At 50.5% G+C, this 27,584-nt stretch overlaps 2 protein-coding genes across 2 annotated transcripts in view; one reads left to right on the top strand and one right to left on the bottom strand.

The window, feature by feature from the left end:
• Window positions 1–1,602: 1,602 nt before the first annotated feature.
• MTHFD2 (methylenetetrahydrofolate dehydrogenase (NADP+ dependent) 2, methenyltetrahydrofolate cyclohydrolase) lies at window positions 1,603–23,536 on the top strand. The gene is made up of 7 exons (XM_069102795.1): window positions 1,603–1,764; window positions 12,086–12,270; window positions 13,540–13,662; window positions 17,114–17,374; window positions 18,016–18,108; window positions 19,163–19,288; window positions 22,302–23,536. The coding sequence occupies exons 1-7, from the start codon at window positions 1,679–1,681 to the stop codon at window positions 22,460–22,462; spliced, it is 1,035 nt and encodes a 344-aa protein (XP_068958896.1). The 5' UTR covers window positions 1,603–1,678; the 3' UTR covers window positions 22,463–23,536.
• A 3,780-nt stretch (window positions 23,537–27,316) lies between these two features.
• The window catches only part of SLC4A5 (solute carrier family 4 member 5), a 107,902-nt gene continuing 107,634 nt past the window's right edge, over window positions 27,317–27,584 (bottom strand). Inside the window, exon 25 of the mRNA XM_069102813.1 lies at window positions 27,317–27,354. The gene's annotated coding sequence lies outside the window, so the exon portion shown is untranslated. The remainder of the gene's footprint in view (window positions 27,355–27,584) is intronic.

Genomic DNA, 27,584 nt, shown 5'->3' with positions numbered 1-27,584 from the left:
AATAAAAATTTGAAAACAAAACAAAACAACAAAAAAAGCACAAACCACAAACTACCATTGTTAATATTAAATGCACACTGTAAGCCTTCAAGTGCTAGGTAAAGGTTAGCTAATGTTCCTATCACTGTTATTTTTATTATTCAGTAACTTATGTGGGGGGCGGAAATAGTTTCAGATTGTTTTCCAGAACTGTGGGACTGTTTTTAACTCCACAAAACAATGCATAGGCGATCCTTGGCAGGTTGCCTAAGGTCGGATAGGTTTTACCAATCTCAAGTAATCTTAAGTAATCAGCCCAAGGATGGCTTGGGTTCAAAACCCAGTGTCAGTCTGGTAGTCAATAAGCATTCATTCATTCATTCATTTTTGCTTTTTTTTTTTGGAGGGCAATTGGGGTTAAGCAGCTTGGCCAAGGTCACACGGCCAGTAAGTGTTAAGTGTCTGAGGCTCAATAAGCATTTATTAAGCGTCTACTACGTGCCAGACGCTGTACTCAGCTCACTGGGGATACAAGCAGCAAAAGACAGTCCCTGCCCTCGCCAGCGCACAAGCAAACAAAAGCTCACAAACAAGTTATGCGTGGGAGAGAAGGAGACAGTTAACAAGGGAAGGCACTGGAATGGAGAGGGCATTCTTGCTGAGAAGGTGGGATTTTAATTGGGACGTAAGATAGCCAGGGAAGTCGGGAGATGGAGATGAGGAGGGAGAACGTTCCAGGGACGGCGGAGCGCCAGAGACAATGCCAGCCGGGAGGTCAACGCTGGATCAGAGGGCATGTGGTGGGGCGTAAGGGTGACCAGACCGGAAAGTCCTTCTGTGCCTCAGTTTCCCCGTTTGTAAAACGAAGGGATTGGGCTGGATTGCGAGGTCTTGCAGCTGTACATCTCGGATCGTGCCTTCCGTCTTGGACAAACCATTTCATGTCTTTGTGCCTCGGTTTCCCCGTTTGTAAAAAGTAAGGTTGGACCAGCTCAGAGCTGGGAACCCGCGGCCTCGAGGCCACCTGTGGCCTTCTAGGTTCTCGGGTGCGACCTTTTGACTGGGTCCAAGTCCTTTTGCGAAGGGGACTTGGCAAAGGGGCACACTCGAGGATCTGGAGGGCCGCGGGCTCCCCATCCCCGTTAGCTCCTGGGGGCCCTGGGCACGAGGGCCACGCTGGACAGTTCAGTTCAGGGGCTGTGAGTGGCCTTGCACGAGGCCTCGAGCCTCGGTCCTCATCCGTAAGAAGGGAAGGGCTGCCCTGGCCCGAGGTTCCCCGCCGTTCTCCGCCACTAGCCCGAGCACGCGGCCCTCCCTCCGCCTCTCCTTCTTCTGACAGCTGTCAGGCTTACGCAACCTCAGCCCTCTCTTGCTTTCTCCCCTCTGGCCAATGAGCGCGCGCCGGCCTTGTAGGGAGCGCCGGGCCCCGCCCCCTCCCAGGCGTCCCCCAATGGCGGGGCTCGCCGGCCCTGACGCGCCGCTCTTTCCCGGAGGCGGCGGCCCCGCCTGGGGCCCTGACGTCACGCTCCGGGCCCAATCGGCGGGCCGTGAGCCTTGCCGGGCGCCCCGCCCCCCGCGCTGCCGGCGGCTATAAAAGGCGGGCGGGTGGCAGCGCGCACCCCTTCCCGGGCCGCGCGAGGAAGCCGCGAGCGTAGCGAGCTCCTCGGTCTGTGGCTCGGTCGGCGTCGCCGCTGGCGGCATGGCGGCCCTCGCGGCCCCACGGGCGGCGCGACTCCTGCGGCCGGCTCTGAGCGCCTGTCGTCCGCTGCACGTCACGGCGGCCAGGTGAGCGGGAGGGGCCGGGAGGCGTGATGGATGGTCCGGTCTGGGGAGGAGAGGGGGGCGGCCGGGCGGACCTGGGGACTAGCCGCCGGCGGGAGGCCGACCAAGGGGCCCGCACCTCCGAGGTGGGAGCGAGGGGCCGGAGCCCGGGCCCTGGGGGAGGGGAGAGCAGCTGCACCTGCTCGGAGCCCCTCCCCCATTCCCCCGGTCCACGCCCCCCCCGGCCCTCCCCCCCGTCTGTTGGGGGGGGAGCGGGGTCCGAGCCCCGGGCTGGTGTGTGTGGGGGGGCTCCGCGGGCCTCGGACGGCCCGGGGTGGGGGAGGGCAGCGCGCGCAGCCCCGGTGTGGCCTTGGCGGGAGATCGCGGGCCTGGCGGGGCGGGGCCTTCCCGGGTGGCGCCAATTTTGCCCCTTTGGGTGCCCGGGGGGGGGGGCCGAGGAGGCTCGGGGCCCGGGGTCCAGCACAGCACCCCCCTCCCCGACCCCCATCGTTTTACAGCGGAGGAAACTGAGGCTCAGCAGGGCCCCCCGCTGAGGCCGCCGCTTGTCTCCTTGTAGCGGACGGCCCTGGCCGGGAGGCCGCGTGGGCCCTGGGGAAGGGGGCCGGGCTGGGGCAGGGCTCGGAGGGCGCCGAGGGCAGTGCCGGCTGCGGGAGGGAGGGCCCGGCCTCCGCGAGCCCCGAGGTTCCAGACACGTGCCGGCCGTGTGCCCCCGGGCACGGCGCCGACCCCCGCTCGCACCCGGCGCCCTCCTGGAAGGGACTGGAGGAGGACGTGGCGAGCCACGAACACAAGCCCGGGGGCACCGCCGTGGGCAGACCGCGCTCCTGGGGGTCCGGCACCCCCGGCCAGCACAGGGGCGGGGGAAGGCGGGGCTGCAGGATTTCTGACTCCCCTGTGCGCCAGCCCGGGGGCACGGCCACGGCCACGGCGGGCTGCAGGGAGCTGAGGCTGATCTGGGGAAACAGCCGGCCAAGGATGCCAAGTCATGCGAGAAGGGAGCCCCGGCCCGGAGTCCGCCGGTCGGGAGCTTCTGGGATGAGATGAGGCATAGACAAGAAGATGGGGTAACGGGAAAGGGAGAGGAGACCATACTGGGGGGAGGGTCTTCACACCTAAAACGGAAGCGGAGTCTTCACGTGATGAAGTTTAAAAAAAGGGTGGGCTGTGCTGCCAGGGAGAAGGGAGAGAGGAAGGAGGGCCAGGTCTCCCTGTCCGGACTAGCTCACCTAGTGGCTACACCGGCCACTTGCAGGCTGATGAAATCCCAGGCTTCCTTTGCACGCTGCTGCTGCTGAACGAAGGTCTGCACGGCCTGGCCTCCCCCTTGGCCACTGGATGGTGAAGAGTGTTAACAGCCGAGACTGAGGGCGGTGGGAAGACTTCCCACCCCACCTCCTCTTATTTGCATACAAAATATGTATATTCAGTAATCTTAGAGACAAGAATTCGCAGTTTTATCAGTGATTTCTGTGCTTAGAGCATTTCACTTGATCCTCACACTCAGGAATTTCTTAAGTATAGGAGTAGCTCTCTAACAATCTTGTAATTTCAGAGACCAGACTTAGAGAATTGGAGACAGGGAGGAAGGTAGGTGTGTGTGTGTGTGGGGGGGGGGATCATAACGTCCACTTACATACAGATAAGGAAACTGCAGTGAAAGACTTCTTGGCCACACAGCTGAAGAAGTATCCAGGGGGATTTGCTCTGATGTCCCTCAGTCTGTCTTGCTCAGTTTCCAGTAACACATTTAGACCCTCTCAGAGTTTGACCATCTGACCATTATGGCAAGAGTATGTTTCATAAAAAATGGAATATTTCTTGGTCTTTCCATTTCCATCCCTCAGATTCCCTGTCATTAATAGAAATGCAGCAAAAACCGAGCTCCTGAAAAAATTCTTTCATGAGAACTGGATTCTTGGGGTCAGGGTTTTTCCCACTTACACAGCTATGTTACCAGGGGCAAATTAAGAGAGCATTATTGCTATCTGGAATTGGGAAGACTTGAGTTTGCATTTGTCCTGTTAGATGGGGCAGTCATCTAACCTGGGTCTTGTTTCTGTTCTGTATAAAATAAGATTATAATAACCCCAGACCTTAAAGTTTTTGAACCTCAGATGAGATTCATATATAAAGCACTTTAAAGTGGCCCCACAAAAATGCTGAGCTGTCTAAATTGGGTGGTTGGGGGAAGGAGCTTATTACCAGCTTATCTGGCCTGTTGTGAAGAAAAATGCTTCGAAGACCTCAAGGATTTCTAGCAAAAGGTGTGAACTATTTGTTGTGAATCCTTCGTTCCATCTTCCCTTCCCTGTATGTTTGTGGTGGGTTTTCTATTACACTGAGGTCTGTCCTGTGGCTGGTTTAAAACCATCAACCCCAGCACCAAGAGCGGAATCAGTTCTTGGCTAACCAGAAGTGCTGCCACGAATGTCACGGCATCTGTTAGGAGGACCTCTGTAGGTCATCCCTGCTCAGCCCCTGTTTCTTTCCTTCTTAATTTAAGGTCAGCAGTACTATTTTATGGCTGACCTTGATGGTTGCCCTTTTCTTCCCTTCTCCTAGCTTCCCTTTATTTCTTGACTCCTGTGTGCTCTGGGAAATGTCTGAGGCTGGATTTGAACTCAGGTCCTCCTGACTTCAGGGCCACTGCGCCACCTAGCACACCCCCTGTGGCCTGTGTCCATGTTCTCCTGCTTCTGCTCCCTGCGGTCTGCATCGGGTCTTGCAGCACCCCCTCCCCCCCTGCATTATTCCCCACAGTGCAGCAGGCAGGGACCCCCTCAGGTTCATATTCTTCGCCAGCTGAACACATTTTGTATCCTGTACTTTGGGGCTTTAAGCTTCAGTTACTAAAGCAGTCCTATTTAGTCCTTGTTAGCTTGACTTTTAACTGGATTTTTTGCTTCATGAGCACTGTAGCCAACAAACAAACTGCTAATCAAACCTCGAACCTGCTGGACTGGGCCAGATTTAGGCTTAACCCACAATACCAGCCAAGTCACGGGGATGGACCAGCCAGGGGGCGCACCTGCCCAGAGAGTTGCCAGGGCCAGTGTCCCACCAGATGATGGTGGGGAGTGTCTCTGAGGGGAGGTGGTGACCAGTTGAGGAGTCTGGGGGGGCTTGCTTTTTCACAGGGGGCCCCTGGATGTCGAGTGAGCACTGTCATTCCTTTGGGCTCTCCCCTGCTCACTGGTATCAAGTAGCATTGGTGGTGACTGGGCCCTCCTCTGCAAGGGCATGCTCCCCAAGGCTGCAGGGAGCTGGGGAGGCTGGGGATCTCTTGGGGCCTTTTCTCTTCCTGTGCTGGGATCTGAGCAGAGGTTGTGGTCAAGCCTGGTTTGCTTGCTGCCTTAAGGATGCCTAGCAGCTAGCCGGCTGCTGCTGCTGCCACTATTTCTCCTTCCACATCCTCTGAGTTGCCAAGTTCTGTGGTTTTTACCTCCCCGGACAGCTGCCACTTCCTGACTATGGCCATTGTCTGCAGTACCTAAAAACTATGTTCAGTTCTAGGACTATATTTAACGAAGAAAACAACCAGACAAGTGGCTGGGGAGGAGATAGGGAAGGGACCTGGGCACGTTTACCTTGGACAGACAAAGTGAAGGTTTAGAGGGAGCTTGATAACTGCTTCCCTGTATCTTGAGTGACTATCTAATTAGACATGGGGTGTTGGCTCAGCTCAGCTTGGCATCAGAGGATAGAACTGGGGGCAGTGGGTGGGACCCAAGTAAGTCATGAGTGGGTGTCAGTTTAGTCTTCTTGTTGCTGCCCCAGGCCACTGGGCATTAAATCCATCTGGATGCTGAACTCAACTCTGCTCTCTGCCTGTGCGAATGAAATCCCTGTGCAAAGTACTCCGGGCGCATCAAGGCAGAAGGCAAAAGCTGTCCCTGGCCGGCCCCTCAAGGTGACTTTACATTACGGCTTGCAAAATAGAATCCAATCGAGGGGTTTCCAGGTGAGGGGAGAGAGCAGGAGAATCAGGAGAGGCTCCCTGGAGGGGGCATCTTGGAATAGAACCTCTGGACTGTGAGAGGAGGGAGCAAAAAATGCCAAGTTGAGAGCAACAAAGCAGGGCCAGTGGCTGGAACAGAAGTGCTGGGGATGGTTTTATGTGAAACCAGTCTGGAGAGAGAGGGGCGGCTGCTTCCAGCCAGTGTAATGGGCCACCGGCTGGACCAGGCAATGGGGACAAGAGGGGGGAGGGGGGAGTGCTGTGTTAGTGATCGTATATCATCAGTCCTTTAGAAGTGATCTATTGGGGTGCAGTGCAGTCAAAAAATCCTGAGGTCAAGAATCCAGCCTTCTACACTAGACATGTGACCCTGGAGCAAGTCACCGAACCTGTTTGCCTCAGTTTCCCCAACTGTAATCATAATAGGCACCTACCTTAAGTTTGTTGTGAGGATTCATTGATCAAACCTTTGAAGTTCTAGGATAAATGCTAACTTAGCTACTAAAACCTTGTTTTTGCTATGAGATCTCAAAGCTGGAATCCTTCCCCAGACCTGCTTTGAGCACCGTCCTGAGCCAGACAGCCAGCTCTTTCCGGGCCGGCCCCAGTTAGCCGTGTGTTCCTCTGGACACTCTGAGGAGAATGCCTTTGCTTCTGTCCTGCCTCGATTTCACATGGCGCATGTTCCTGGCATGTTGTGAACACTCAGTCTTGCCGTCTAGATGCCTGCTTTCCTGTTGCAATAGGATGGGAAGCTTAGTGGTCAGATCTGTTTGGGGAAGAGCTGGCTTACTAACCCCTGGCATTCTCTCTGTGCTGCCAGGGAACACTCTAATAGCTCTCCTTATCTGCTCCACCGGCTTGCTGCTTTTGATCATAGGAAACAGCCTGCAGCTGGTTCTCTTCTAGCTTTTATAGGAGTTCCTGGGAGAGCTTTTCTCTGGAGTCGAGGAAGCTGGGCGCTTTAAGGCTGTGATGTCATGGAATAGCCCTGAGGGGTGGGCTGGGTTTGTGCTAGAGGCTGCTTTTTATGATCTTAATTGAATGGTCTTCACTCTTGAGTAACTTGAATGAAGTTTGCAAAGCAAGATTTTATGAAGTGTGAGAAGGTCTTAAAGGGCCATGGGTATTCCCTCTTTCCTTCTTATTTAACTAGCCTTGTGTGTCTTGTCAGAGAAGTGAGTTAGGGAGCAATTCATAGTTTCTTAATAAATGCGTGTTATCTCAGCATCTTTCAGGCGGTGGGTGAGGGAGAGAGGTTAGGATACAGTATTATGAGGCTCTTCCCCAAAGGCTCACGATTGAGTAATTGCCTCATGGTGTTTGGGCCTCCTGATTGTGGGCATTTTTAGCAGATAGAATTTATAAGGAAGTTGGAGGAAACAGCTAAGAGCCTCTTTGAGAAAGCCAGTAATACCCAATATGGTCACGGTCAAGTTATAAATATTCTAATTACTTTAATTAAATCCATGATCTCATTAGAGCCCCTTAACAAACCTGTGAGTGAAATGTGCTATTATTTTGTAGATGGCTTAAGGAAATAGGGGCAGCTATCAGATGGTAGTGGATAGAGTGGATCAGAGACTCATCTTCCTGAGTTCAAACCCAGCCTCAGACGCTTATCAGCTAGGTGACTCTGGGCAAGTCACTTAAGCCTGTTGTTTGTCTTCCGTTGTCTGTAAAATGAGCTGTGGAGAAGGAAATGGCAAGAAAACCCCAAATGGTGTCACAACTGAAACAATGAATAACAAACAACTAAGAAGGAAAGGGGAAGGGCATTTATGTAAGGCATGTAAAGATAAAATTTATTAAGCACCTACAACTAAGAGCTTTTACAAATATTTCATTTGACCCTCAGAACAATCTTGGTAGGTAGATAAACTTAAAATGGCACATGATTCTCAACATAATGCGTGAATAAGCAAATTAATGGAGTTTGGAGGAAACTTTACTCCTTCAGTCTGTGAAGAGCTCATGACCAAATAAGACATTAAGAGGTCTATAGGTAATTTTGATTACATCTCTATTCTGCACCAACAGAATCAGTGCAGCTAAAATGAGAAGAAAATCAGGAAACTGATGGTGAAAATTTTTGCAGTCGATTTCTCAGCTAAAAGTCTTATTTTTAAGATATATAGGGAATTGATTCTAATTTGCAAAAATAAGAGTAATTTTGTCCCCCTTGATAAATTTGATCAAAGGCACAAAGAAGCACTTTTCAGAGGAAGAAATCCAGCTTATCTGTGGCAATATGAAAAAATAATAAACTAATAAATGGAGAAATGCAAATTAAAACAACTCTTAAGGTGCCACTTTATACCTATCATTGGCCAAAATGACAAAAAGGAGAATGATTGCAAATGTAGGAGGGGCTATGGGAAAATAGGCAGTTTAATGCACTGTTAGGTGGAGCTGTGAACTGTTCGTCAAGCCATTTGTGAAAGCAATTTGGACCTAGGTCTGTGTCGGATCAATTTGTACAAAGGTATTTATAGCATCTCTTTTTGTGGTGGCAAAGAATTTCAAATTAAAGGGATACCTATCAGTAGGGAAATGGCTGAACAAATTGTGGCTTGGGATTGTGATGGAATGCTATTATGCTATAAGAAATGACTGGGGTTGGGTAGGTTCAGAAAAAAACCAGACATTTACATGAACTGATGCAAAGTGAAGTGAGCAGAACATTGTAAGCAACACTGTGATAGTAATCAATCAGGTGTGAAAGACTTGGGAACTCTGATCATGCAACGGCCTACCGCAGTTTAAAAGCCTCCTGATGGAAAATGCTGTCCACCCCCACAAAGAACTTCATGGATGCACACAGAGCAGACTGAAGCATTTTCTCCTTTTCTGGACATGGCTAATGGAAGAATTTGTTTTTCATTATTATATTTTTAATGTGTTTTTTTTTTCTCACTTCATTGTGGAAGGTAGGGTGGGGAAGGGGAGCAATGGAGAGAATTAGAACCTGAAAATAAAATAAAATTGGATTTAAAAAAAAAAGCTTACCGGAGACTGAGACAAATAAGTGAATGCTTTTGTTCCCATAGCTAAATGTTAGGGTGTTGTATTAGCCTCTGACAAAATCTGAGAGACAGCTGAAGGAATAATTCTTACTGATCAAAGCCAAATGAATGAGCTTTTATATTAGAAAAAAATCAGCAACAAAAGACCACCAGTGAAAGATGAGTGAATTGATCTCTTCAGTAACCAGAAACCCCAAACACGCTTGTAGGGTATTAATTCCATTTATAACAACTATGAGTTGGGATTCTCAGACCTCTTTTCAGTCAAATCTAGAGCAAGAAACAAACTGGGGGCTGGACATGGTGTGTAGCTGTTTCTCTAAAAAATCCGTCTGAGACAAAAACTGTCGGTTTTCAAGAACCGAAAAAGACAGGCTAACCACCTTATTGGGCTGTTGGACTGTTCTGACAAGCAATTTCACACCTTTAGGACAGTAAAAATGTTCTATGCCAAATAAAGTGTTCTTTTTCAATGCATTAATTGCTTTATTTCTTCTGTGTGTGTACATACATATATCTATATCTGTGTATATATATATATATATGTATATATGCATGACAAACTCTAGAATTTATTTCTTTTCATATTGAATGGCTGTCCTGAGATTTCCAGTGAAGCCCAGCCCTGTATAAGGCCCCTCTGCCCCTGCGACTAAGCTGGGCTTAAATCCTTTAGAACCTTCTGCTCCTGACTGCATGATTCCATTCCTGGCCCACGGGGCATGACAGGTGCTGCTTGTTAAAGAAAGTGCCTTTTGCTTGAAATGGAAGCTGAGCATTCTGAGCTGGAGGGTCTGAAGTTGAGGTATAAATAAACTTAAGTCCCTCTACAAGGCAACTGTGATCTGACTCCCTTTCTAGGACCCTTCCCTAGGCTGCTGCTGTGGGACTCTACCCCTGTATTATTATGGATCTGGAATGTTCATGCAGTAGCCAGAATGTTCAGGAATGACGTGGGAACGATGGATGGGCTGCTAGTAACGTGCTCATGGTGAATGACTTTACAGACACTGAGGGAGCCCTTCCGGATGTGGACTCTCAAATGCCTGGTGGTCCCTAGTAGGCTGAGGCTACAGATTCTTCCCCCTTTCCTCCTTCCCCCACACTGATGAGCTGCTGGGGCTGGGTCCCAATCTGTCACAGGCAGAGGCCTTCCCCATCCTCGAGCCCTTTGAGGTCTAGTCAGTGCTATTGGGAACCCCTGGGAGTTCCGTGTTGGGGTAGAGTATCAGCCCTTGGGGAAGGGGTGTTAGACAGGCTTGGAGAGAGGGACGACTGGATTCTCCCTGGTAGCCTGAGTTCAGGGTTAGCTGAAGGAACCAAATGAATGAGCTTTGGATATGAAACTCTTTTATATTGGTCTAGAAAAAGCCCACTAAACCCACTAAAAACAGGCATTGGAGACCTAATTATAGATTGTAAGTACTTCTGCGTCCATTTTAGTTAATATTTAGCTTCAGAGAGCTAAACCTGGCAAATGGCAATACAGGATATCTAGTACTTAGGGGATCTTGGGGAATTAGAAAAGACTTAAATGACTGATCTCAGTAGGAATACTCTCTTCTGTGGTGCAGATTGAAGCCCCCACACACACCTCATCCTACAGGACTTTGGGCCTCGCCAGTCCATAAATCACTTTGTGTGTGATGGGGGGGGGGGAGCATTTACGTAGGGGTGCTGGCCCAAGAAAGCCCCACAGATTCTAAATTAATAAAGTAAATGAATAGGCAGGTGCAGGGATATGAGTCAAGATCAGCAGTGCCAAGGGAAATGTAATCTTTGAGAGCTTTGGTGCCAAGTCCTGCTAGAAGGCGGCCCTAAGGATCCCTGTGGGCCAGATGTGCAGACTTAGAAAACCGCTGGGGGCATTGTGCTTGGCTATCTTTCTGATTGTTTTCCAGTTCTGTTTGAGGCTCGAGCAGCCCACTTGTGGGGTCTGCATTTGCCACCTCTGCTATAAGGGGCTGCTGCACTCCTGGCCTTCACTGTTTCTGGCCACCTGGGGATGAGGAGCAGGCCAAAAGGAGGGGAAAGAGGGTTTTTGTAAGTTGGTGGGTTTGACCTTTTGTCCAAGCTTTGCCAGCCCCTCTGAAATTCAGGTTTTATTGGCCGCCCTGGGTTACCACTTCTGTGGGAATGCTGCCCCAGCCTTTCCTGGTCTCCCTGGCCATGTGGGCCGTCTTCTCCCCTTGAAGGCTCTCTCTGATGTACAGCTCCCCAGATCCAGGCCCCGTCTGCTCCCCTGTGTTTCCTGACAAGTTTGTCGGGGCACCATCCCCCATCTGCGTAAGTGTGATGCTGGCTCTTCTCATTAAGCTCTTTGCTTGATTTCACACATCTTTGATAGGTCCTTACCGCTGTTCCCTGCACCATCCCCCCAAGGACCAGTGTGACCCTGACGCCCTCCTGTTCCAGGGTCCTCCCTGGCTCCTTTGGAGCTCTAGCCGACTGCTCCAGCCTTCTTAGTCTTCCCTTCCAGACCAAGTAACCTGCTTTCTCTTCCCTTCTCACCTCGATGTCTTTGTACAGGCCTGCTTTTCACTCTCCTCACATCATCCCTACCCCCGCCATCTCCCTTAACCTCAGGGCTTGAAGGGCTTTGGTCCCTCACAACCGCCCTGGGAGGAAGGTGCTCATGTTATCCCATCTTACAGATGAGGACTGTGGCAGTCAGAGCTTCAGCCCCCTGCCTAGGCTTTCACAAGCTGGTTAGTGGTTGGGGCTGGATTTGAACTCAGGCCTTTGTGACTCAGTTCTTAGCTAGGATCCTTCAAGTCCCAGTTCAAACCTCCCTTCACTGCGAAGCCTTTCTTGGTTGTTGGTCTGCTTATTAATGTCTTCTCTGCCCTCCATCTCCCTTAAATTTGTGTATCTGTGTAAACTCCAGATAAAAAGGAAGCTCTGTGGGAACTTGTATTTCTAGGGCCTCTCACAGCGGCTGGCACACAGGTGGTGCTTACTAGATGCTTCCTGAATAAAGAATGCATTTAGCGATGTCTGGGAGCTGCACATGTGAGGACCTCTAAAGCCCTCGGTGCTCTAGGGCATACGTGGCTCCTCACTTCCTGACCTCGGGTCCTTTACTGTAGAATTGGAGGATGGAGTCAGAGCCCTTTCTTTGATCTTAATAAAATGAATTTGGGTGTTTTATTGCATTGAGTTAATGATTTTGACAAAGAGATAAGTTCTCAACTAGATCTGGAAAGTGAAAGCCCCAGATATCTGACCTTCTGCCTCTGAATGATGACTTCAGCAGACATGAAATGGCCAGTGGAGACCAAGGGGAGCCAGTCTGGTCTGGCCCCTGGCTCACAAACTGAAGTGTTCTTTGCATCCACAGAAATGAAGCCGTTGTGATCTCTGGAAAGAAGCTGGCCCAGCAGATCAGGCAGGAGACCCGGCAGGAGGTAGAGCAGTGGGTCGCCTTGGGGAACAAAAGGCCCCACCTGAGCGTCGTTCTGGTGGGAGAGAACCCTGCCAGCCACTCCTACGTCCTGAACAAGACCAAGGCTGCAGCAGATGTCGGTAGGTCTGTGACATCTCCTCACATGGCCTCCGTATGACGCTTTGTCAGCTGCGCTCCTGAAGGGTGGCCTCCTGGCCGTCCAGCCCTGCTGTCCCTAGTTCCCTCCTCTAGACTGGAGAGGTGGGGACGCCTGCACACTGCGGGGAGCTGGGGGCATTGATAAGAATCTATAATCAGGTATCTGTTTGTGCCTACTACGTGCCAGGCCCGGTGCTGGGTTTGCCAAGATTAAAGGGAAGCAGAGGGGAGACATCATGAGTGTCTAGTGGTGAGGTGATCGTAGGGAGGAGGGTGGGAGGGGGTGGGGGGCACTAGGAGGTAGGGCTTGAGGGTGAGGCTTGAAGGAAAGGAGGGATTCCAAGAGGCACCGAGTGTGTGCAGGGGGAGCGGGGTGGGGTGGAGAGCATGGCAATGGGACGTCTAGCCTAGAGGAATGGAGATGGAATATTGTAGTGGATGAGGGACAGCCCGACCCGGAGTGTGTGGAAGGGAGGGTTGTGCTGTTAGGTTAGAAAGGGAGGAGGGCACCAGCAGTGAAGAGCTTTAAATGCCAAAAGAGGAATCCTGAAGGACTGAGAGAAGCAGGAGACTGGGGAGTGCGGGGGTGAAAGAAATGATTCCTGTTTTCAGAAAGTTCCTTTGGTAACTGAGGAGGGAGAGGGGGCGAGGCAGAATGCCAACGGGAAGGTTAACATAGGGGTCCTGCTGTGACATGGTGTGTGTGTGTGTGTGTGTTGTGTGTGTGTGTGTGTGTGTGTGTGTGTGTGTGTGTGTGGTTTACATAGAGATATGTGTGACCTTGGCCATATCATGCAACAGATTCATCCTTTTCTGGCGTGGTGGTAGGGGGTTACTCAGTGTTTGGGTATTTGTGGTGAAAGACTGTCAGGCACGTTAAGGACAGAGACCAGATTAAGGGAGCAGAACAAGCTTTGGATGAGGAGTAAATATAGTGAGCCTTTTGTCCTGACTTTCCCGCTGACCAGCCCATGGAATCTCTGGGCCTCAGTTTCTTTGAGGGTTTTCTGTTGGATCTCCCATGAAGTCTCAGGTCATGAGATTTTGTCCCTGGAGGTCATTGTTGGATGCTGTGTAGGGGAGGCCACTTAAGGATCGCAGTTCCTCAGAGGTATCCCCGAGGCCGGTGAGGCCTAGCCTCCCTGACCAAGCAGGCACATCCCAGCCTCTCTCTGGACTGAGGGCGGCCAGGCTTCCCACCAGCCCTTTGGGGTTTCACGTTCATTTGTTTGCTTGTTTTAATCAAACAGGAATCAGCAGTGAAACAATTTTGAAGCCCGCCTCCATTTCAGAGGAAGAGCTTCTGGATTTAATCGGCAAACTCAATGATGATGACAACGTAGATGGCCTCCTGGTTCAGCTCCCTCTTCCTGGTGAGTGTGGACTCTGGTCCCTCCTAGATAGTGGCTTTGTGGAGCCCCAGGCCTGCAGTCAGGAAGACCTGGGGTCAAGTCTGTTATCTGTAGAATGGGGACAATAACAGCACCTCTTTCCCAGGGTTATTAGGAGTATTTATAAAGTGACCAGGCCGCACATAGTGCTTGTTTCCTCCCTTCCTTCCCAGAGAAAGACTTCGTTTTAGTTTGGTTTGAGGCAGAGGGCTTGTGTCTGACTGGGCAGATGTACAGAATTTTACCTGTACAAATTGCTCAGACAGCATGGAGGAAGCTTCCCTCTTCCGCTGCTCCTCGGCCAGCCTCATCATCAGCCCTGTCCTTCAGAGACTGGCCTGCCTGCCCGGGATCCCGCTGCTAATAATTGGCTATTAGGAGAATAGAAGAAGAGTCTCTTCTCTTCCCAGTCAGATCTTCAGCAAGGCCTGGCCATGGGCCTCATGGACAGACGTCCAGAGCGTTGCCTACAGCTTAAAGCTCACTCAGAAATGGGTCAGTAGGGCCTGTGGCCCTGGCCTCGGTGTCCGAGCTCCGAGCCGTGTGGCCCTGGCCTTGGTGTCCGAGCTCCGAGCTGTATCCCACAGACCGTGGCTCTGCTCTCCAGTGGCAGGGTGGCCTAGAGCCAGGCACTTGGCTCCCTGAGGCTTGGGCAGCGCTAGGGCTTCTCGAAGCTCACTCACCTTCACACTTTCATCTTGCAGCATTATTGCAGACATAGTAAGCAGCTTGTTTGGATATTTTTTTAGTTTGCTCTCATATTCAGGGTTGTGCAGTGACTATTTTTTTGATGTTAAGTTTTTAAGATGTTATGGTTTCCTCTCACTTTGGTTACTGACCTCAAGTGTGTTCTGATGTTTGGCCAAGTGACCTTATTATGTACAGGCCTCCGCTGTCCACCCCCCTGACCCCGGGCTTTTGGGCGGGGGCCTGAGGAGCCTGATGCAGAGCTCCGCTCCCACTGAGGGGCTTTCTGTACTATTTCAGGGTGTGCCGAGCGTCTCAGCCTGTTACCTTACTTAGTTCTCACGGCGCTGAGGGAAGTCTTCCAGGGGCATTTTTCTGATTTGTAGGTGAGGCTTAGTGAGGGTAAGTGACTTAGTTTGGTTATAAAACGATTAGGGGTCCAAACTGGGAATTTAATCTGCCTCCTCTGGCTTCCAAGGCCAGTGCTCTTTCCATTAACTGTTGCTGCTTTTCAGAAATTGGCCAGACACTGATGGTGTTAGACTCGGTATATTTATGGAATAACACCACCTAGCATTTATCTAGTATTTTAAGGTTTGTATAGTGCTTTACAAATATTACTGCATTTTATCCTGACAACAACCCTTGGAGGTAAATGCTATTATTATTATCTCCATTTTACAGAGGAGAAAACTCAGGCTAAGTAGTTAAGTGACTTGTTTAGAGCCACACAGCTAGTCAACTGTCTGAGACTGGATTTGAACTCAGGCCTTCCCTGATTCTAGGCTCAGAGCTCTGTCTGTGGTGGTACCCCCGACTGTCCTGTCATATGCTGCCCAGCGATTTCCCCTAGGACAGATGAGAAGTTACTGGGCTGCAGGGGGCTTCATTCTTAGAAATAACCTTTAGGGGGGCGGCTAGATGGTGCAGTGAACAGAGCACTGGCCCTGAAGTCAGGAGGACCCGAGTTCAAATTCAGCCTCAGACACTTAACACTTACTGGCTGTGTGACCTTGGGCAAGTCACTTAACCCCAATTGCCCTGCCCTCCCTCCTCCAAAAAAAAAAAAAGAAAAAAAAAGAAATAGCTTTTAGGGCTAGAAGACTAGAAGCAGAGGTTGGGCCATGTAGGGAATGACTCTAGCTCCAGAACGAGGTCAAAGGGATCTTTATTTTTCTTTGTGGGTCAGCCTAGCCAGGTTATCACTTTTTTACAGACATTATTCTGAGAAGGCGTCCATGACACATCACAGTACAGAGCTCCTGTATTAGCTTGGCTGTATTAATGTATAGACTTTGGGTACTGTTTAGTCACCTACTAATTTACCTGTAATTTTCCATCCCCCATTTGTCTATTTTGTTCACAAGAATATGAATGACTTTGGCAGATGCATTGCCAGAAGCCAGATGTACAGTCTACAGCATCCTTCTGATTTTCCGGTCTAAATCACTTTCAAAAAGAGAGAAGTCAAGTTGAGCCACACTGTGTTCTTAGGTTGCCAGTGATCACCACTTTCCTTTTTTCTTTTTTTTTCTTTTTGGAGAGGGGACAAGGCTGGGCAATTGAGATTAAGTGACTTGCCCAAGGTCACACAGCTAGTAAGTGTTAAGTGTCTGAGGCCGAATTTGAATTCAGGTCCTCCTGACTCCAGGGCCGGTGCCCTATTCACTGCACCACCTAGCTGCCCTGAACCACTTTCATTTCTGAGTTTTTCACAGGCCGTTCAGTAGGCATTTCATTCTAGGATTTTGCCAGGGATCTTGAAGTTCAACAACCTGTGATTTTCCCTAAGGAAGAAAAGCAATTTATGTTTTACAGTTCACGAAAATCCAAGGGGTCCACATTTTATTAATTTAGTATGGTGGGAAGCACTGAGGGGTGGGGGGCCTGGATTCAAGTCTTCCTCTGATGCTCCTTGGTTGTAGGACCGCAGACAGGGCTGAGACCTTTTCTGAGCCTCAAAGTATTTGTATTTGAAGAGAAGGATTCTGACCAACAGAATTAATTCCTCTTGCTAATCAGGAAAACCCTCTTTCAAGCCCTAGCTCATACTTTATAGTCATTGTGAAACAGAAGATTTTCCATAATGATAAAGTAAACGTACATGCTTGTGAACATGGCTTTTGACTGGTTATAGCGTTGTGCACTAGTGATGGGAAGGTGTCCTGGGATATCTGGGAAGATCTGTCTTCTCCCAAAACCAAGGAGACTCCCTCCTTTATTTTTCTTTTAATTTAGTCACCAATTAGTTGTGATAAGTGTCCCGCTAGATTCACTCGCTCATTGTGACTTAATCTGGAGATTATTTTGATTCGATCCTTAATGTTCGGTTAGAAGGTCCCAGTCCTGGCTGGCTTCTCTCTGCCTGGTCTAGTGGTTCAGGCTCAGGACAGGCATGGGATGAACATCTGACAGGAGTTTACCTAACAACAGCATGGAAGGGGTGCTGGGTAAGGAGGCAGCCTCCGGCACCATAGGGCTGGTCAGGAAGGTGTTCAGACTCCCGTGACAGACCGCCAGGATTCCTCATGCGCATCAGCAGTTTGAGCCCTGGTGCCCTGGTCGGTGTCACTGCTGCTTTATGGAAGAACTCGCCTCGTTTCCGTGGCAGGGACCATTGTGAAGTCTCTGTACAAGTTATCTGTCAGTGGTTGTAGCCCAGAGGAGGCCTTGGTTCTGCAGCCTGCTGCACCCCTCTTTGCACACGGATCTGTGTCAGAGCCTCACCCTCCCCTTTCCTTCCCAGAGCACATTGATGAGAGGAAGGTCTGCAATGCAGTGGCTCCAGACAAGGACGTGGATGGTTTTCATGTGATCAACGTGGGGCGCATGTGCCTGGACCAGTACTCCATGCTCCCTGCCACGCCCTGGGGCGTGTGGGAGATCATTAAGCGGACCGGCATTCCCACACTGGGGAAGAACGTGGTTGTGGCTGGCAGGTCCAAGAATGTCGGCATGCCCATCGCAATGCTGCTGCATACGGATGGCAGGCACGAGCGGCCCGGAGGTGAGCCCCTTGGCCTATGGTCTGCCGTGGGAGGCCTTTGGGTGGTTCCAGCGTGCTCGCTGCTTTGTAGCGTTGCTGGATTTGTGTTCTGTGGGGTTAGAGCGTCCCTTGTTCCATTAATGACCTGACTGGGTGCTCCTGAGGCAGTATGCCTAGTATGGTGGGAAGCACTGAGGGGTGGGGGGCCTGGATTCAAGTCTTCCTCTGATGCTCCTTGGTTGTAGGACCGCAGACAGGGCTGAGACCTTTTCTGAGCCTCAAAGGCATGCAGCTTGATCTTGGAATGTCAGTTGTGATGCCCGGCCTTGCACTTTCTGTGGAGATGGCCCAGAGATTAGCTTCCCTGCAGCTCAGGACTCTCATTTGCTTTTTAAAAGGGGGATGGGGTGGCTAGGTGGCTCAGTGAATAGAGCACTGGCCATGGAGTCAGGACCTGAGTTCAAATCTAGGCTCAGACACTTAACACTTAACTAGCTGTGTGACCTTGGGCAAGTCACTTAACCCCAACTGCCCTGCCTTCCAAAAAGCAAAAAAAAAAAAAAGGGAGGGGGATGATGCTCTGGTGGCTGTAACTGTTCCAGTAAAGAGACAGCTCCCAGACAGTCACCAAAGAACAAGCTCAGTGTTTGGGTTCTTTGCAGGGGATGCTACCGTGACCATCTCTCACCGCTACACTCCCAAGGAGCAGCTGAAAAAGCACACCATTCTCGCGGACATCGTGGTGTCCGCGGCAGGTGAGCCTCGGGGGCAGGTGGCCTCTGGGCTTTGGGATGTTCAGGACTCTGCTCCTGCTCACACCATCCTTGGGGCACTCATTTGTAAAGGGAGTGGTGGGATGAGGAGCCCGTGAGGTCCCTTATGGATTTCAGTTCTCTGAGAAAGCCCCTTCGGTGCCTGCCAAGATGGCGCAGGCAGCGAGAAATGACTGAACAAACTCTAAAGCATAGAGCCCACAGAGTGGCAGAGGAGCAGATCTCCCGCTGAGGGCAGCCCGAGAGAGCCGCTGTGTATGTGCAGCCCGTCCTTGGGCAATGGCCCCTCCACAAGAGTCCGGCCGTGGGCTGTGATGCACATCAGATGTTCACTCCCCAGGGAGGGATATGCTCTGTCCTCATGACTGAGATGAGGCCAGCTACAGACGCTGCCTTGTGGGGGTGGCATTAGCATCCCATGGTGTGCCAGGAACCCCAAGAGGGCTGCCCTGCTCAGCGCCTCTTTCTGGTCTTCTCTAGCAGAGCCAGGAATCTTCTGGATTCTTTAAGATGCTGAAGCATGCGCTGGGTAGAGTGTTAACTCTGTGACGTGCTGTAATTAGACCAGCACCTAGGCAATGGCATTGTTCTGGAGTTTGGGGAGCAGAGAGAGAAATGAGGGAGTCAGGAAGGCGGCCTGTGTAGGCTGGAAGATGCTGAGAAGCCAGAAGTCTGACAAGGTGACAGGGAGTGGCAGAGAGGGCTAGAAGGAGGCCCGAGCCCGGTGCTGGCTCTTCTGGAAAGCTTTGGCTCTCACCTCTCTCCCTTGGAAGGGAAGATGCTGAGGACCTGAGGGGCTTGGTCCTCTGAAAGGGTTGTTTTTGTGCTCCCCAGAATGAGACAGAGTGAAAAGTCCTGGGATCAGAGGCCGAAGGCAGTCGGGGTGGAGAGGAGCGCTTGGCATCAGACTCAGTGAAATGCCTTGGCAGTGTTGTTTCTTTCATGCTGTTTGAAGTATCCCCCCTTGTGTCCAGGAGTCTTAGTGCAGAGCCTGGCAGACAGGTCTGGAGAGAGGTCATTTTGCCTTCTGTTCTAGGCATCCCTAATCTGATCACAGCAGATATGATCAAGGAAGGAGCCGCCGTCATCGATGTGGGGATAAATCGGGTTCACGACCCCATCACTGCCAAGCCCAAATTAGTGGGAGACGTGGATTTTGAAGGTAAGCGGCCTAGCGATGCCTGTGACTCAGACTGGGAAGTATCTTGTACCTGCCCCTCAGGTCAGGGCCCAGAACATGAAGGCCACACTCCCTTGTCTCTAGTGCTGTGTTCTCCTCAACACCAGTATTCCTCCTGATTCCTCCAAGGGCCGTCTGTGCTAGGTGCCTCTACTTTCTCTCCTTTCCCTCTTCTTCACCCCTTACAATCTGCCTTCCAGCCTCATCATTCCTGCAATTACCAGTGGTCTCCTTGACCTCTCTGTAGCCTCTGACACCATTAGGCACTCTCTTCCCTGGTTCCTGTTCTCTAGGTTTTCAGGACACTCTTCTCTCCTGGCTCTCTTCTGACCTCTCTGGCCACCTCTCTTCAGTCTCCTTTGCAGGGTCCTCCAGATCAGGTCCTTGGGGCTCTGGCCTGGGCCCTCTTCTCTTCCTCTAGATGTCTTCCCTTGGTGACCTCATGGCCTCCCATGGGTTTAATGACCACCTCTGTGCTGATGATTCTCACATCTTCTTGTCCTGCCCTAACCTCTGCTGATCTCCAGCTGCCTTCCAGACATCTTCTTGCACTGGATGTCCAGTAGACATCTTAAATTCAGTGTGTCCAAAACGGAGCTCGTGATCTTTCCCCTGCCCCGCCATACCCCCCATACACCTTTCCCTATCACTGTTGAGGGCACCACCATCCTTCATCCCTCAGACTCCCAGCCTAGGAGCCATCTGGGATCCCTCACTGTCTCTCACCTCCGTATCTATTATGGTGCCACGGCCCATTGATTTTTCCTCTGAAGCATCTCAAACATGCCCCTTCCCTCCTGCCACTGCCCCCACCCTGGTGCAGGCCCACATCACCTCCCCTCTGTACAACTGCAGGAGCTCTGGGGTCTGCTACCTCCTGTCTCTTAGCCCTCTGGTCCATCCTCCTCTCAGCCACCAAAATCATTTCCTTAAAGCCCGGGGCCAACTGAGTCTCTCCCCTGCTCAGTGACCCCCTGTGTCTCCCTGTTGCCTCCAGGAACTTGGCCTTGGAGCTCCTCCTACCTTCCCAGGCTTCTTACACCTTCCTCTGGCCAGGGAGCCCAGCCTCAGAGGCTGATCCGTGGACAGAACACCCTGTCCAGGCCGGCATTCTCGCTGGCTCTGCTCATCCTGGAGCTCTCTCCTCACCCCCTGGCTCCCGTGAAGTGCCCACTGAAAAGCCGTCATCTGCTGTGGATGTGGCTGCCCCTTGTTTCTGTGGCTGCCTTGCTCCCGTGGCTGGCATGTCTGTACACACTTGTTTACTTCTTGTTTTCTCCATCACACCGGCAGCTGCTGGAGGGCAGACAGTCTTTTGCCTTTTGCTTGGCGCAATGCCTGGCACACAGGAGGTGCTTAATAAATGCTGCTTGACTGGCTGGTGGGCATGGCTTGTCCCCTTCCTCTTGTCCTTGGGGCCTGTCCCGCCGCCCAAAGGCCTCATTCTGGGTGTCCCGGCCAGCTGTCTCATGTCTCCAGAGGGCTCTTTGCACGTGCTTGGCCATCGGCCGTGCATATGCTACTGACTGTTTCAGGGATGGTTGGAGGCCATCTGGAAAGGGAGTACAGGCTCTCACTGCAGACCCGTGCCACAGCCTGCTTCCCAGGCTCCCCCGATGCCCAGCAGGGGGGTACTGTAGTGGGTCTACTCAGGCTTTGCAACAGCGATGCTAGTTCTTTTGAAAAAGGTGAGGAGATGCAGGCTGGGTGGTTGTGTTGTTTGATGCCTTAAAGGCATTCTGAAGAATGGCGGAGAGTCATCAGCTATTCTGGGGTCCTGGCAGCTTGGCCGGCTGCTCTTCTGTTTAACAGAATCTGTGTGTGTCTGAGGGCACACAAAGATGGGAGGGACAGCTAAGGAGGCCTAAAAGATCTAGAGGGGCTGAGAGCATTGGGCAGGACTGGATAGGACGAAATTTAATAGGGTTCAGAAAATAACCTTCACATGTACGTGATGGGAGCAGCAGACGGAGAAGCTGAGAGCTGCCCTTGGGATGAGAAAGGCCTGGGTGCAAATCTCCCTGGTAGTGGCTGGGGGCCCCCGAGCCAGGCCCTTCACCTTTCCAGGTGCCACATCCCAGAGAAGGTGTGGGCAACTCTGCCTTAGGATGTGGGAAGCCCCTCAGTGGGCTGATGTCCCAAAAAAAAGACTCAGACTCTTTTTGGTGAGAGACTGGGTGCAGAGATTCTTTGTACTCAGAGTTCACCCTTTTATTCTGTCCCTGGATTTTTTATTTATGGAAAAGCTTCTCAGATTCTTGAGCTCAGAATTGTTTTTGATGGTCTCCTCTGGGAGACCTCCCTAGTTGGTTAAGCAGTATCCGCCTAACCTTGGTTGTGGAAGGGACTTAATCTCTTTCTCTTCCACTGAGTGCACAATGGGAGTGTCTGCATTCAAGCCTTAGGTCCATTCTGAGTTTATTGTGCAAGATGGCTCAAGACATTGGTGGCAGGCTCATTGCTTTCCCCTGCCATTCTGGGCAAGTGGAGGGGAGTCCTCCTACAAATCATGGTCTTGGGCAGCTGTGGTTTGCAGGTTCTCATGGTTCTGGCTTTTCTAATCTGTCTCGCTGATGAATTTTTCTGTTTTTCACCCAGATCTCCCTTATGCACAGACACAGCCTCCCCTGTGCACTCTTCTCTGATGGTACCAGACCCCTGCTCCCCCCTAAGCTAGGAGGATCCCCCTTCCTCAGATTACTTGGCACTGATCTCACCATGGGCATGTTTTATTCTCCCAAGAAAACGTGAAGCATTTTTGTCTTTTGTATCTCCATGTCTAGCAGAGAGCTTTGTGCATACATACAGTGCTTAATATACATTTGTGGGAATTGAGTTGGAAATCTTCAAAGTCTTCAGGCTCCTGAACAGTGTGGATGAGACTTACTTTATGTTTGAAATTGAGAATGAAAATGAGCGTATTGGGTTGGTGGTGGGGGTCTGCTGGGATTTCTGATCTGCTCCTGAAGTGCCCGCCTTTGCTCTGTTCCTGCAGAAGTCAAGAAGAAGGCCAGCTACATCACCCCGGTCCCTGGGGGCGTGGGTCCCATGACGGTCGCCATGCTGATGAAGAACACCATCATTGCTGCCAAGAAACTGCTGAAGTCTGAGGAGCGTGAGGTGAAGGCCAAACAGTTTGCTGCAGCCACCTCTTAATGGATGTTTCTTTATTTAAAAAACAAAACAAAACGCAAAAAAACATTCCAAGTGATTTTAAAAGAAAAGAAGCAAAACAGGCCGATAGAAATGCAATATTTTAATTTATTCTACTGAGGTCATTTTCTGGTATTTGTTTGCAGTCAGGCTATTTATTGGAAGTGTTAATGTAGGCAGCTGTGTGTTCTCAGAGACCTTTCTGAGATTGCTCCTGGGCCTGGCTCCCCCGGGCCTGCCCAGGGAAATCTGGCCCTTGTAGCAGCTCAGGCCAGTCATGCCCCGTATCACGTGGGACCGCAAGAGACTTAGTGGGCCACTGAGTCAGGAACTGCATTGTTGTGGTAACTTGACAAAATCAGGTAACCTTGTGATACTATCCCCTCCTGAACCTCCTCCGTGGTCCCCTAAGGTAAGCCTGGAGGCTGCAGTCTCACCTTGCTGGACTCACCAGTTCATGTGGAGGGAAAAGGAACCCACCATGTGATCTGGAACATCTTAGCTGGGTCCTCCACACCCCAAGGAAGGCTAGTTTGCTGGTTCCTATAAGTGCACGCCCACAGCTGTCCCAGGCTGGAGCACAGGTGGGTGCTCTTGCAGGCTAGAGCTCCTCAGTGGGGCAGGCTAACCTCAGAAGCATCCCCTAGGGACTGGCCAACAGGAAATGGCTGTTTTGAAAATGGGCTGTGACTCTCCTCTTCTTGTGGGGCCTGGGGCTTTGATTACAAAGGCCTTCGTGTTTGACTTCAAGGTTTCAATTCAAAACGTACACATTGGCTGTAACAAAAAGAACCCGGACCTGAAGGCTCAGATTTGGGGACATTCTGTGCTCTGGGGGATGCTGGGAGTTTATTTTGGCCACATTCCTCACAGCCTTGGGGAAGGGGACTGGGGCGGGCAGGCCGTGCTTCCCGGAGTGCCTGGCACTCTCCTGATAACCAAAGAATTTGCAGTGGCTGCTACTTTCTTTCCACTTAGGTCCCTGTTGCCTTTCCTGAAAGTCTTTTGAAAGCTTGCAGTGCTTACTGAGTTACCCAACCAGATTTTTGATTAAAGCAGTTTTTAAAAAAAAATAAACTCTGTGTGTGGTGTGATCTGTTCTGTTAGAGCACAGACATCTTCCTGTAGTGGGTGTGCCTCTCCTCACCTGGCCAGTGGGGCCTTTTTGGGACAAGTGCAGGGACCCTCTGGGGAGGCCCCAAACCCTAAGGTGTCAGTCTGCACAGGGCCTGACTCACCGGCTGAGTTTACTGGGCAGTTCTCCACATTGTGATGAATGGGTGAATGTCCTGTAAGAAGCATGTTCTTAGGGGCGGCCAGGTGGCTCAGCGAGTAAGAGCACCGGCTCTGTTGTCAGGATGACCTGGGGGATCGAATCCGGGCTCAGATACTTAGCACCACACCGAAATAACTGGCTGTGCAACCTTGAGCAAGTTACTTAACCCTGATTGCTTTAAAAAAAAAAAAAGCATGTTCTTCAGCGATGGTGGGTCAGAATCCAAGGACTGAGGCAGTTAGGGACTTGAGGTGGCAAACTCTTACCCCTGCAGGCAGGCAGGTAATAACCAATTGGGCCAAGGCCTCAAAAGTCAGATGTGGGGATTCTCTTCTAAACATTAATTTGAGTTGTTTTGTTACATGAAGTTTAACTCAGACTTTTAATAAGTGGTGAAATGACGTGTTTGGAGGCTTATTCATAGGAGTACCTCTGGGAACAGCAAGCAGCCTGAATTGCTGGGAGGCTAGACCCTATCCCTGAAGGGCGCCGTATTGTCCCTTCCCTTCGGGTTTTGTGGGGGTGATTGGTGCATGGTGGCCATCATCCTTATAGACAGCTAAATGATGCCTGGAATCAGGAATAGCCTAGTTCAGATACAGCCTCAGACACTTAGGAGCTGAGTGACCCTGTGCCTCCATTTCTAACACTGTAAAATTGGGATCATAAGCACCTCCCTCCTGGACTTGTGAGATCAAATGAGGCATTGTAAAGTCCTCAGCACAGTGCCTAGCACACACAGGCGCGTAACGTGTGTATTTCCTCGTATTCCCCATCTGCCGAGAGGGGAGTGACGTGAATCTTTGCTGGCACTCAGGAGCGGAGCTGAGAGTAAGTCCCAGTGAGCTGGTTAGGAGAGCCTGAAAACACGGGCAAAGTCAACAGAATTTCCTTGTTTATTGGATTGTTGGTAACATGATATATAAAATACTGATAATGATAAAATAAAATCCCATGTGGTAGCTGGTGCTAACAATCTCTGAAAACTTTAAGACACCACTGAAATCATTTCCATATATGTACAAAATATAAACAAGTACCATGAAAATTACAGCGATTGGTTTGTAAAAAGGAAAATTAAGAAGGCTTATCCCGGCTTAACTGATTTGCCAATTGGGCAGGCTCATTTCTGAGCATTTTGGGTTTGTTTTTCCATGCAAGGGCTGTGAGAGAACAGCCCAAGTTTAGAAGACAAACAAAAATGCCAAAATTTTTTAAGTTTAGCCTCTTAGCGATCATAGTTTTGGTTATAAAGGAAGCAAACATGCCCATGACTCCAAGTGATTGTGTTGTTACCAGAAGGGACAGGGGGTGTGTGTGTGTGTCTGTGTGTTCTCACACATTCTAGACCCATGGTTTGGGGTAATGCCCTCTTTGTGTGTGGAGACAAAGCTTGTAATGTGTATCTGTGATGACACATGTCCAATCCTGTTGGCTAAGTACAGTTGGGCTAGACCATAAAGTTCTAATTGCTGGTATTTAATATTGTTAATTTAGCAAGAAGCCGTGCTGAAAAATGGTTTTTCCAAGATGTAACACTAGAATGCTGGGCCAAAGCTAAAATTAACACTACGTGAGCCGTGTGTAGGAAGTGGGGCTGTTTCCAACTGGCCAACAGGGATGTGCCCAAACACCGGCATGGTTCAGGAATTAAAAACGCACAGTGCTTACTGTTCATGTAAAAGAGGTTTTTTGTTTGTTTTTTGATTTGAAATAGTGATTTCTAAAACTACAAGTGAATAAATGCCAGTTTTTCTTAACTCAGAAATTAAAAAAAACTAAACCCTATTAATAGTCAGTTCCAGAGTGTTTGTTCCACCAACAATGAGTGGAACTCATTTTTCCAAAGTGAGAGGAGAAGCAGAGTCATAGTGTCAACAGTGTTGGTCTTGGAGTCAGGAAAACAGGTTCAAATCCCGCCTCTGACATTTGACCAGGCATCTATGACCATGGCAAAGGCAGCTTCTCCATCTGGGCAATGGGAATGGTAAATGCAGATGCTATCTACCTTGCAAAACTGAGAATCCTGTGAGATGAAAGCAGAGAAAAGCCTTTCAAATGGTACATCAATGCCAGCTGTGATTATTGATCAAGGCGTGCGGAGCCCTGAATGCTTGTTTGTGTAGACCTGGCCCGCTCAGGAGTGAGTGAGGGAGAGGCATAGACTTAGGAAGTCTCAGCTTGGTCTTTTGGTAGTGCTCTGAGATAAGCTCGTAACAGTTTTTAGGTACTGGGTTTTTCCCCACCTAATTTTTTAAAGAGAGGTTGACTATTTTCTCCTCTATCCTAGCTGTCATCTTAGGAAGCAACTTTCTTGTTCTGCCATTCTGTGCCTACACCACATGAATTCGAATGCTTCCTTGGCACGCCGAAAGGTGGACCTCGACCTTCACTTGGGACTGAGACATGAGACTTTGCACTCTATGTCTTCACTGTATCAACCAGCTTGTGTCCTTCTCCAGAGCAGAGACAGGCTCTTTCTTTGAGGTTTAAAAAATGTACAGAGCCTGGTGTCTTGTTTATTGAATGGTAGGGTTTAGTGGTGCGGTAAACTGACCTAGATGTTAAGGCCCATTGCCTCCCCTATCATAGCTGCCTGTTAATGTTTTGTAGTCACAGCAGAAATGATCAACCCAGGCAGTCAAGGCAGACTCGGATGGCCAATGTCCCAAGGATATCACCAGTCATGAAGGGGGTGAGTTTTATGAGGTGAGGTTTTCAGGAACCTCTGAAAATATATTCTTGGGGACAGAGGCCTGTGGAGGACTCCCCAGGGTGTTCAGAACAGGAATGGGTGATGGTTTACCAAGAAGAGCTGTCACCACCCTAAAGGAAAGAAGGCCATGTCAGTCATGATGTGACTGTTGGGGGCCAGATAGGAAGGTTTTGTGCTTGTATTTCAGGAGAGGCATGACTATCAGGCCTCAGGTGGTGATCAGAGGCAGGATTCCATCTCCACTCTTACCACTCCCAATCTCGGGGTTGGTCCCTCAGGATGGTAGACTATAGAATACCCCTGATGACAGGGGTCCAATAGGTCTAGATTTTTATCAGGTTTGGGATTTGGAAATGGAGGCAGGAAATACCAGTGCTTAGCATCTCCCCTTCTAGAGTCTCTCCCCTAAAGTTTTAAAGAACCATATACCATTGCTTGTCTTTTCCTGCAGTACTTGGAGCCGGGGGGGGGGGGGGGGGGTGGGCGAAGCTGTGGCTTGATTGACAGGAAGGAGGTGAATGACAGTAAGAGCTCAGTCCCTGCAGAAGGATCTGGGAAGTGTTGGGGAGGGGGTGTCAAAGGGATCTATCTGTATTTCTGCCCCTAGAGAAGAATAAAATTGTGTGTGTGTGTGTGTGTGTGTGTGTGTGTGACAGCCAGGCCCTTCTCTGTTCCTCATCCAGCCAGTACATTCTGGAGGTGGGGGCTGGGCAATGGAAAGGCTGAAACTCTGCAAGCTACAGTGTGGTTTCACTGCCGATGTCTCTGGGATGTTTCTCTCCATCTCCATGCTCGTAGTCCGACTCCATCTCAATCTTCACTTGTGGCATTGGAAAACCTAGGCTCCGAGAGTTGTTGAAGGCAGGTGAAGGCGGGCAGGAAATCTTCAAGTGTAAGGTGATACTATGGGGGAAACCAGAGAGCAGAGAGTAGAGGAGGCAGGACTGACCTGACTGGGCCCCTCGGCCTCCCCAGGATCTTGAGGGAGCCTGGGGCCAGCAGCCGGCTCGCCTTCTGGAAACATGCAGAAACCGAAAGCCCTGCTTGTTCTGCAGTGATGACCCCAACAGGAAAAACGCCTTCCCCCCATACTACCTAAAATCCTGCCAATGAAAGACTCAGTGGGATGGTCA

The sequence above is a fragment of the Petaurus breviceps genome, unplaced genomic scaffold (assembly GCF_028583685.1).
Source record: "Petaurus breviceps papuanus isolate PSGF00001 unplaced genomic scaffold, PetGlider_PUasm1.0 556, whole genome shotgun sequence".
Taxonomy (NCBI): domain Eukaryota; kingdom Metazoa; phylum Chordata; class Mammalia; order Diprotodontia; family Petauridae; genus Petaurus; species Petaurus breviceps.
Note: the sequence above shows the minus strand (reverse complement) of the source record. Positions and strands in the feature narration are given on the sequence as shown.